The sequence below is a fragment of the Festucalex cinctus genome, chromosome 16 (genome assembly GCF_051991245.1).
Source record: "Festucalex cinctus isolate MCC-2025b chromosome 16, RoL_Fcin_1.0, whole genome shotgun sequence".
Taxonomy (NCBI): Eukaryota; Metazoa; Chordata; class Actinopteri; order Syngnathiformes; family Syngnathidae; genus Festucalex; species Festucalex cinctus.
The window spans coordinates 12,508,408-12,520,193 of record NC_135426.1 but is presented as its reverse complement, the minus strand read 5'-3'; the positions used below and the strand labels follow the sequence as shown (position 1 = coordinate 12,520,193).

The window sequence follows — 11,786 nt, the reverse complement described above, 5'->3', positions numbered from 1 at the left end:
TCCTCTCAGCTAGTGCGACCAATGATCAGAGAGTGAGCAGATTGTTTGGTGGGGGAGGAAGCTGAGAAAAAGGCAAGTTGGATACGGCAAGTTTTCCCATGCTTGTTGACGCAGATGGGCATCACAAAACATCAAGTGAAATGAGCTTTAAAAAAAAAAAATGGACGGATAGAAAGTTTACGATTAATGACAGTGAATGATGCGTGTTGGCAGTAAACACAAAACATGTTGTCTGGGTCGGAGGGTGTTGGTGTTGCACACGTCTGAATACATTTGCACATGGGTAGTCAAGGGTGTGCGTGCGTGCCTGCGGGCGTGTGTTTTCACAAGGCCTGGATCTCCAGATTAGTCTCTGGTCTGCTTCAGCTCAATACAGTCTGCTAGCCGATGGCGGGAGTACCACTCACTTTTTTTTTTTTTTTTTTTTTGTGCGTCATTTCACCACGCCATAAAACAGCATTTTCTTTCTTTTTCCTAATTTCCTGTCACTTTTAGACTTGAACTTTGACCTTGATCTCATGTCTGGTGTTGTCTTCTTGTGCTTTTTTAGTGGTCCTGCCTCCTGGTCTGCACACCTGTGTGCAATGGCGTCTTGGCAGCCCTGTGTCAACACATCAGCGAATGTCTGCACGAGACAAACACGAAAGGTGTGCCTCCTGGAAAAAATGATTGCGTAATCAAATGAGAACAAAGCATAAAATATTTCCCTGGGGAAAACGACTGAATTATTCGCACCCTCCCCAGTTATGGAGCTATAAAATTCTGCTTCAAATATAACAGAGACTGAAAGTAAAATAGACATGTTAACAATGTGATTTTGTTTTGTATCCCCTTACTTATTTAAACATTGTATTCTTTGTGTTACTGATTATGCAGGCGCTCACATTGGCTACATGGAAGATGTCATGTTACTTAATGTTTCATTTTCATGATTTTAAAGAGCTTTTTGTCGATGTGAACTGCCCAGAACTGGGCTAAATAATCCAAATATAAGAGTCATCGGCCGTGTAATCCACTTGTAAAGGTCACTGAGTTGCAAATATTCGCTCCCTCCCTCTGGCTCACACTCTCTCGCTTCTCTTCTTTGCCTTCCTCCGCTGGTGCCAGCCCAAGCCATCAGGCCCGAGGGGAGTCGTAGCTCCTGCCAGCCCGAACTGACAAGCCGAGACCGGCCTGCTATTTGGCACCGCGCACCGTCCATAAAGAACCAGTCATCAACCGAGAATTGTTTTTTTCGACATCAGGATGTGATGCAAAACGTCTCAGAAGTGAGTGCACTACAATAAGTGGCGACAGCTGCCGTAAAATTGTATCCCCTCCCTGATTTTTTTTTTTTTTTTTCTTAAGTTTGACATGTTCTGTCAAATGCTGAAAGAAACTGAAATTCCGCAATGTGCCATTAGGTGGCACTCTTTCACTCAACAACGCAGGGAGCTTAGACAGGTGAGCATGAGTAGGAGAAAGGTGAGTGAGGTTGGAAGGCAAGCGTGCGCCAGTGGGATTAGAATTGCCAGACTGGAATTCCCCCACTCATCAAAGACTGATGATTCGACATCTACTGTATGCACGCTGCCCTGCCCTCTTTAAACACGCATACACAATGCTTGCATATCATAAATTAAATTACGCACGACACGATCTGTCTGCACTCCTTTTCTACCAGCAGTAGTTTTACAGTTCTACATGCTTCAAAACAATTTAAACATATTAAAACAGTGTTTCTTATTTTATTTTATTTTTTTTACAAGTACTACCTTAAAAAAAAACCCATAGCTTTCCAAGTACCACTTGTAATTACATTTTGTATGTGAAATATGAACTAAGCAGCAAAATCAAAACATTTTTATCCATTTTGTCACTTGCTGTCAAAATGGCATCACAGTTACTCGGGTCACAACCAATCAGCTCAGCTCGTGAACATCACATGACCAAACTCAGGAAACAGGTGAACCATGATTGGTCGTTACATGAGCCCAGAGCAACTGTGATGTCATTCCAGTCACCGGTAAGAGGCAAAATGGCCTTAATTCGTATTCCACACTGACACAATGTTAATCAGAATACTGTGTTTGGGCCAGTGGAGCTGCATAGAACATTATTGGAACCAAATTTACTTGTGCGCGTTTCAACCTTAAGGTTATTCAACCAAGCAATATGTCATTAATAAAAGTTATGCTAGCTAAAAGCTAACATGCAATTAGAAACACCATTGACATGCTATTGGAGTTATCATAAAAAAATAGCTACTTCAACATGGTGCAAATTCTTACTTGCCTATGTATGGTAAATTAAAAACAAAAATAACAAACAAAAAAAAGCTGTGATTCAGTGAGTGCGTGAATTAACTAGTGATAGACCGATATGTTTTTTTTAAGGCTGATACCGATACAGATTATTAATTATTATTAGTCAAGAAGGCCAAATAACCGATATTTCAAGCCGATATTCATTCGCAGGAAAATGGAACAAAAAAAAAATCTTTAAAAAAAAAAAAATTGCAGGGAGCTTCCAGGGGTAATTAGCATGTGTTAAGCTAAATTAATAATAATAATAATAATAATAATTAAAAAGCAACTAAATAGATCCCTCAAGATTTCTACTGTCAATAGTTTTCTAAAATTTCAACATAAATCTTGTTTTATTTTTATGTATTTATTTATATTTATTTTATTTTTTTTATTTTTTTATTTTCATCATTTTATTTATTTATTTATTTACTTTAATTTATTTATTTATTATTATTATTGACTTATTTATTTATAAAAGAATTCTACTGTCAAAGTTTTCTAAAATTTCAACATAATTTCTTGATTTATTTATTTAGTTTTTAATAAAAAGTGTAGGGAGTTCCTAGTTTAGTTAGACATTTAAATAGATTCATAAATGAAAAGTTCCCTGCATCCTATGTGAATGGATCTCATTTGGGGTTTTTGTTAGGGTTTGTAAAAACGTTTCAAAAAGATCTTTGCGGTGAAAAATTGTCTGAATATGTTCCAAATGTGTTTACGACAAATAAAAACGGACTGCGAACATCTTACAATTCCTGATGAAAATCCACAAATTGCTACGTTTGCAAGTATTCACTGCTCAGTGAGCTTTATCGGCCTTCAGATTCAAAAAAGGGCCAAAAAATATTGGCACCGATAATCGGCCCGGCCGATAATCGGTCTATCCCTAGAATTAACCATGACATACTGTAGCTAGGGGAACCCTAAAGAGTCTAATTGGGTCATTTAAATGTGTATGTGTCCATGTGATAAGCATACATGTGCACATTTATCCCAATTCTAGCGCTCCAACCTCCGAGCCGTTTGTCTTGATCTCTTTCATCACGGCTGGACTTTGACTACTTCAAGGTGACGACGCCCCGGCAGAGGCGACCAAAGCAAATATTTTCCCCCCCATCAGCCAAAAAAATCTGAGTGTGTTTTGACTAGAAGAAGAAGACCCCTACTGACAAAGCTCATGGGACCACCCACCCCCACCTCACTCTCATGTGTGTGATCTTGTCACCGTGCTCCACCAGGAATTTTCCAGGAAGACTTTCTTCTCGACAAAACTTTGTTTTCACATGGGCCGAGAACACACATATACTATTTTCATGTTCATTTGAATGAATGCTCTTTTTCTACAGGAGCGTTCAAATGCAACAAGAGGGAGCATGACACAAGTTTGCGAAAAAAAAAACTAAACGTATTTGACAGAAAAGAGGCTTCAAACTGTTTGACGACACTCCCAGTTGTACTCAAACTAAACAGTCAACACAGAAATGTACACCTTTTTTTTTTTTTAATAAATAACATAGCATGGCTTAGCCTGGAGGTGGCTACCGTAATGCCTTATTAACGTCTACAGTGCTTTAATAAGCCTGTAAGCAATAGTAACGATAATGGCAATATCGTGATATCGTGATATTAAAACTGCCACAATATCGTCGTCGTCATGTTCACAATATTTAAATGCAACACATCTGTTAAAAAAAGGTCAGGTTGATTTCCACTTGTGCAGTTCTAGCACCCTCTAGTGGCTAACTGCTATTAGTGCAATTTAATTTTCATTAGGGATGTTTTGGCCCTTCTATGTTTAAAATTTGTGCCATCTTGTGGGATCTTAGTATTAATCAAAATAAAGAAAAAAATATGTGAAAGGTAATAAGCGATAATGCCTATGCTATTTCTTTCGCCACATTTCTGACAAATTTATTAGTCATCTCCGTCACCATTTTTTTTCCGGCAGACCATAAAGCGAAGGGCGTGGTGGACGGCTGGGTGTTATTTGCAGGGCGTGCGTTTTAATTCCATGATATCAATCCTGTCTGGCGCAGGTTTGAACTTGACGGCGGTGCGCTCTCACAACACATGCGGAGAACTCAAAAGTCTGGGATGAGGTCAGATACGTGTCGCGATGGGAATTAATGAGCCGATGCATCCGAAGTGGCCATTGATGAAACTGAAACATCCTTAAGGATATTAAGTAAACCAAATACTGCTCTGCTGAGAGTGTACAAAATCTGTTTGGATGAGCTGCGGCCTAATCTTAACATTTACCCGAGAGCAGCAGTTGTAGACACAACAAGATAACAGCGCCTTTCTGGGAGAATGTGGGACAAATACTTTTTGGCTTTAGTGAGAGGTTCTCATAGTGAATGCAAAGATGAAGGGAGATTAGGATTTAAGGTTGAACCAATTTTTCTTGTTTTTCCTCAATATTGCAATTTAATATGTCATTTTTGTTTCAAGGTCCTCTCATTATTTTTTTAACAAACAAGCAATAAATTAATCTGTATAACAAAGCATAAATTATATTACTTTTTTTTAAATAAATGAATTACTATGAAAGACAATTTCTAAGAGTTGTTGAGTTACTAAATAAACTTTGACTTGCAGTCTTTGAAACATTCACAATGAAAACTACCAAACACATGTGGCATAAGAATAAATCAAACTTTTTTTTTGTTTTTTTTGTTTATATGTTCTCTGCAGACCCACTAGTCTAAATTCTGATTAATATGAAGTTTGTGGACTATGAAGTAAGCAGTAAAATCCACTTGTTTTTTAATCCATCTCAGCGGGCAGCCATTTTGCCACTTTCTGTTAACTGAAAATGACATGACAGTGCCTAACATCCAGTCATGGCTCACCTGTTTTCTGAAGCTGAGCTGTGATTGAATATTACCTGAGCAACTGTGATGTCATTTTCAGTCAACAGCAAGTGTCAAAATGGCCGCCCCATGTGAGGGATTAAAAACAGGTGCTGCTATCTTATGGCTAGTGGTGTCACAATTCAACATATTATTGTAAATAAAATGGTTGGGTTGACCTCCACTTTAAGTCATAAATCAGATTCCAACAATAATGCAAACTATGGTTTTATCACGTCCGCTTTCATGTTTCATGAAACAGTATGTCAATTTAAATTTGATTAATCGTTCAGCCCTAGTAGGATGTCAAACCTCTCTACTCAACGTCATCAATAAGCACAGGTTGTGTTTTGACATTTATTCGTTTTTAATTAAAGCCTAATACTTCATTTATCACCTCATTTGGATGATTTAGATGATGTATTAGACGTTGTCTCCCCTGGCAAATGCTTTGAGGTGTTGGGCCAGCCGCCAGACACGCTCTCAACCCGCTTGTCGGTTTTCGTGAAGGGGCAGGTCACAGCAGGCTCCTGTCCTGCCTTGCACCTGAAAATCCTCAGCAACACAAACTCCTAATGAGCGCAAATGAGACTCAGAGGCACAAACGCCGTGTTTAAACGACCTGCGGTTGCTTTGGTCAGCGCAAAAACGGGCAGAAATGTGGTTGACTTATGGTGGTAGTTGTACAGTGGACCCCGTCTACTCTCTGTTTAGCACCAGCAGGTTTCGTGAGCGGGTTGGTCCTTAATCCCTGGGAAAAGTGAGGGGTCAACTGTCGTCAGTTTAGACAGTTTTAAGACATGCGATTATCAAATAACTGCTGAAAATGTGCAACATTTTTCAGTTGTCAGTTCTGTGCGCATGTCAATGGCGTTTTGCATTGGTTGCTAGCATTAAGCTAAGCAGACTTTTTTCTCTTAGCTATGTTGTTCTTAATTTGTGTAATTCACTTTGCTTGATGTTTAAGTTTGACAGTGAACTTCAACTGGGACTGACATTAAACCTCTTGAAGGCTCTTTTTGGATGAGTTGTTCACTACTTGCCAAACTGCAACGTATTATGGAGAAGGTGGAATTGAGTTGATGAAGAGTCGTATCTTGAAAAACTCATAAGGTAACCCTAGTCTTGTCGGAGATGTTTTAAATTAGCGTAAAATAAGATTAAGTCTTTCTCCCATGTCTGCCTTCGCCATCCTTCGCTCGCTCACTCGCTCACTGCTGCAACAGATGTTTGATTTCCCGTTGTCGCGGGCGGCGGGGGTGCTGTTTGCGTAGCAGAGGCCTGGAATGCGCCGCATTCAGCGCCGACACGCTCGCACAAAGCAGCCGGCTTGACTTTTTTTTTTTTTTTTTTCCAATTTCCCCCACGGAGATGCACGTTATTGACAATAACGGTGGAAAAACACGGGCAAGAACGTGGAAGGAAGGCAAAGAGCGAGAGTCATTCGCGCCGCACTACACAAGCTGGATGCCTTACCCCTTATCCCCCGGCTTAGTCACATTCCAACCGCCACATTGACCTGGGATTAACCAAGTCCACACAACCGGAACATGATTTGTGCCAACTATGGACACAGATCTGAAGACACACCTTAATCAATTTATCAGGTGTTCATTCTCTATCTTGGATGCTTCGAAGTGCATCCAACAGGTCAAGGAGGTTCCAGCATAATGGGAGAAACAGGTGCCCTGATTGGAAGTGAGCACGGAGGGGAAAACAACCAGGACCAGACGGTCTCCTTTTCTCCGCCAGTCAAAACACCTTCTATGCCTCTGTCAAGCAGCTCTGATGGCTTCCTTCATATGTCAGCAGATAGCTGAGAATCATGCACACTCGGGGGAGTGACGGCCAAGTGCCATGCCACCTATCTTGCCTCGCCATCTCTCTGTCTGGGGGGCATGTGAGATACACCGATGCAGGCCCAGATCAACTTATTGTACATTATACCGTGAAGTGTTGAGATGCGGAGCTTTCTAAACAAGGATTTTAGGTTAGTAAAGACATCTGGGGACAATGTTAGTAAGGAAACTCGGTTAGTTGCGCCTCTGCTTGTGGATGAAAATGAGACATCTTTACATCGAGGTCACCCATTGATCTTACACAGATTACGCCCCCTCTTCCTTCCTCACCTGAAGTAGAAAGAATGCAAAACAATAAAGAAAAAAAAATGCAATAAAAATCGCAATCTTCTGCCCCTCAAACTTCCTTTAACTTATTTGCTCACAATAACTTTCCTTCCGCTGAGTTTTATTGTGTTTTTCCTTCTGAATGCTAAGCTAAATACCTGTTTTGGCAAACTTATTTGTCCCGGAGCGCTGCCTTTGGCCCAAACTGAGCGGAAGGGACGCTCGCAGGAAAAAGAGGAAATCGGACATGAAGTCTTGTGACTGTTTTGTGTAGGTGGATTTGCGTGGTGGCCCGATGGATCGCCGCCATGTTTGTCAAAACACAACATGAACGTCTAAACTACGTTTACAATTAAACCATTTGGCTCATCTTTAAGGGATTCTGCAGGTCAATTCCTGAACATCAACAGTCTTCCCAAGATTTAAATAGCACATTAATCAACAACATCTCCATCCAGATGTCTGATTTTCTCATTAGCCTGGCCTCAAAACATGAAACCACACAAAAGCACTTTGTGAAATGGCAGAAATCCTCAATCTGAATCACCACTGAGGGCTAAACATGAGGCCGTCGTGTTCCCCCCCGATGGTTCCAGCCAATGCCTGGAAACGCACTCAGCGCTCACATACGCCCTTGTACAACCTGTGACAGCAAAAACAAGAGCTCCATGTCTTACGATTAGCTTATTTCGCTTCCCGAGACATTTTCAACTACTATCAGGTTGAATTGATAGCTGACAATTAGGGGTGTGAATTGCCTAGTACCTGACGATTCGATTCGTATCACGATTCACAGGTCACGATTCGATTCGATACCGATTAATCCCGATACGAATGGTCACGATTCGATACCGATTAATCCCGATACGAATTTATAAGTCGATTGTTGCGATTTTTTTTCATTCATATTTAGAAAATACTAATCAGTAAGCTTGTAGAGTGTAAGATTTATATGAAAATGTATTATTTATTTATCTGAAATTTCAGTCTTATAGAGGTTGTAATCTGTTTCATGTTTGAACAGCATTAAAATATAAATATTAAGGCTTAATGTGCCGTTCATATAACATTCTTCCATGCTCAAGGTGTGAATCCTAAAAAAAAAAAAAAAAAAAAAAAAAAAAATCGATTTTGCCTATTATTGAATCGATTCGAGAATCGCGCGATGTAGTATCGCGATATATCGCCGAATCGATTTTTTTTAACACCCCTACTGACAATCATTCATAATGAGGCTGTTGAAGTGTCAAACCTGAACTGCTTTTAGGACGTAGTGAAGAGAAGCTAATTAGTTGGCTAAACATTTACTGTTGGCTCTTGTTGACTTTTGGCTACTTGCGACTTCTTGCGGCATCTTCCGTTCTTTTGCACCGTACCATTTTTATTTTTTTACCTTGTTAGAATTTTCCTTTCTAACCTAAAGGGCAAGATGGCCATCCAGAACCTCTCAGGTGGAGTGATCCAAAAAACTTAGCCTTAATTCTTAGATTTAGGTGAAACACGGTGGCTGTTACGGCTGTGTGTGTGTCAGGCAATCCTCAAATTAATTGCATGTTTGTGGTTCACACGGCATGCCAGGTTCAAAGGAAATGTACAGGTATGCGTTACTGCTGAACTCCCTCACCTGGCTGAGAAGAGATTCATATCTGTGTGAGGATTGATGCTGTGCGCACACAAACACATGCACGAGCAGGATGAGACGTTCCGTTTAAGCCTGATCTTGCCATTGCATGTCTGTGTGTTTAAAAGTTCAGGACTCTTTCCGTCAGCAGATACCTCTGAAGATGAAAATGTTATAGGACGAGCCAAAATATAATTCTGAGGAATCCTGACATGCACACAAGGCTCCACTAGGTGGTCTCAGTGAGCATACAGGAAGTAATACGATGTGATTCCTCTTGTATATTCAATATAAAATTCTGATGTTGGTGACACAACATGTAAAAACAAGCAAAAACAGCACATTTGCAGTTTTTGTACACTGATATTAGAAGATAGTCAAATGTCTAAACTGCCTCTTTAAAAATATTAATAATAAATAATAATAATCGCTTGCCTTTTCAGGGAGCATCTATCCATTTTCCTACTGTAATCCCTCTGTCACAATTACTTTTTTCCATGTTTATATCAACGCTCAATTTGTGCCTTTGCAATTTTGAGCTATGTTGTTGACAGTCCATAGGCTAAACAATGTTGTCAAGGTAACCACCTTCTCTGCTGCCTCATGTTAAAAATAAATAAATAAATAAATAAAAAAGTAGAGAAAAAGGAACAAGCCCATCGTGGACACGCCCGCTGGAAGTTGAGGGTTGCGGGGGCGTGGCCCTTTGCGAATCGGTATGCATGTGCGATGAATTATTCATGAACATTAATATTCAGCTAATGCTGGGATATTACATGATGCCGGCGCACTGTTTGATTTTACACGGCGATGCACGATAGAGGAATAATAAAAGCCGCTCATGGGGAATGGTGGAGCGCGAGAGGGGTGGCGGTGGTTTGGGGGGGGGGGGGGGGGTTATTCTTAGGCAAACAAGTGAAGTGAGCACAAACAAGCACGCGTGTCTTTCTAAAATACTTCAGCTGCAATGCGAATTAGTCATATGTCATAATTCTGCAGATAAAGTGATGTTTACGCCACATGCTTGGAAATAAATTTCCGTCTTGCTGCAAATGCAATAATTGCAATTAAAGGCAGTGAAATACTTAAAACAAAACACATGCTGTCTTGTTCTAGGTAATCTGTACAAAATGCAGAAATCAACCTCACAAAGTAGCCTATGTAGTTGCGCACGAAGCAAAAGGCGAGGAGTTACACTTGTTACAAAGCAGCCACTCTATTTATAAACGTGTCCCCGGGAGAGCCGCTGGTGTGCGGTCCATGTCTGCACCATTCCCCCGCGCCTCCGCGGCTCTCCGGCGGACTTTGGGTGATTGTCTGCCCGCGGGGAAAAGGAGCGCAACTTACCGCAGAGTCTGTCCGCTGCACGGCGGCGCACAGGGCGAGCAGCAACAGGGGCACCGCGAGCCGCGGCAGCCTCTTCGAATCCTTGCTCATCTTTGACTGGCGTGTCATCGCCGCGCGTCTCTTCGCACCACTTTTTTTTTTTTTATGCGCGTCTTGTTGTGCGTGGACGCGACGCCGTGCTTCTCGGTGCAGAAGCTCCAAAGTGGTCCTGGCTGTGGTACCGTGCGCCTCTGGTCCCCCGCTCTGATTTCGCTCCAGAACCTGCCCCAGCCGGATCTACTTCCCACTCTTAGTGCGCATTGATACCAGCCACTCGCACCTTCACACCAACAAGACACCTCCTCCAGTCTAGTGTTGAATTACACTTTCATGTCGACTTTCTTGCCAAATCTTACAGCATAACGTTGAATTTTATTACAATATTCTATTTTTGGTGCTTATTTTAAGATGGAGGAAGTAATTCAACTCAGTTAGGACTTCGCAAGGGCGGAGGGATATAGTAGGGCCTTTCTGCTGCATGCGCGCCTACCCACGCCTGAGGCTGCACAAAACGGAGACTGGAATAAAACCTTTATTTTACTTATACGCCCCGACATGTCGCATTCCTCCCACATTATTGCACATTCAATATTCACTTATGACAAACAGATGGAATGCAAAACCTCAACTTAATACCTGCAACAATTGTAGGCTACCAATGATACTTCCAAAGACAAATTTGACTGAAAAGAACAATCCTAATTTTTGGAGAGATGCCTGAAACAAGACTGAATTGTTATGATTGTCTTGTCAGAACTATGAATGCCATATTATTTAAAACATTACAGTGTTCCCTCGTTTTCCGCTGGGGTTAGGTTCCAAAAAATACCCGCAATAAATGAAATCCGCGAAGTAGTTAGCTTTATGTTTTACAACTCTTATAAATGTTTTAAGGCTCTAAAATCCCCGACCGCACAATTTATACACTTTTCTCATTGAGGCATTTACATGTTCTCACATTTCTCTTTTGTTCAAACATCGACAATGTTCAAACCTTCATATATGTTATAAAATGGGTATATTACTGTAAAAAAATATGCAAAATTGCACTTAAAAAAAAATCCGCGATACAGCGAGACCGCGAAAAGTGAACCGCATTATAGCGAAAAGTGAACCGCATTATAGCGAGGGAAGACTGTATACGTCAAAATGTAAGAAACCCTAGGTAAGAGCCATGCGGAACACCGTCATTCAAAAAGATCCACGTTTTCATTTTCATTATATTTTATGTCACCCACTTTATTGGGATAAAAACAACAACTCTTTATTGAAAGCTCAAGCTATACTACGGAAGCTGCTAAAAGAAACAATACATTCAAGTGCATTTTTAAGAGTTTAGGCTACACGTTGCCATTTTGTTGATATTTTGCAAAATGCACTTGATTGGGAACTTGTCATGACGTGGAAATAAATGTTTGAGATTCAAAACAAGAAGGTTGTGTTGCGTGTCTGTCTGCAGTCGCTGTTGACTGTTCGTTGGTTCCTGTCACAGACGCAGTGAAAAATCTTGCAA

At 40.8% G+C, this 11,786-nt stretch overlaps 1 protein-coding gene across 1 annotated transcript in view; it reads right to left on the bottom strand.

The window, feature by feature from the left end:
- Positions 1-10,483, bottom strand: part of col4a5 (collagen, type IV, alpha 5 (Alport syndrome)) — a 32,615-nt gene extending 22,132 nt beyond the window's left edge. Inside the window, exon 1 of the mRNA XM_077500512.1 lies at positions 10,235-10,483. Within this exon, the coding sequence (XP_077356638.1) occupies positions 10,235-10,342 (108 nt within the window). The 5' untranslated portion in view covers positions 10,343-10,483. The remainder of the gene's footprint in view (positions 1-10,234) is intronic.
- Positions 10,484-11,786: the final 1,303 nt, after the last annotated feature.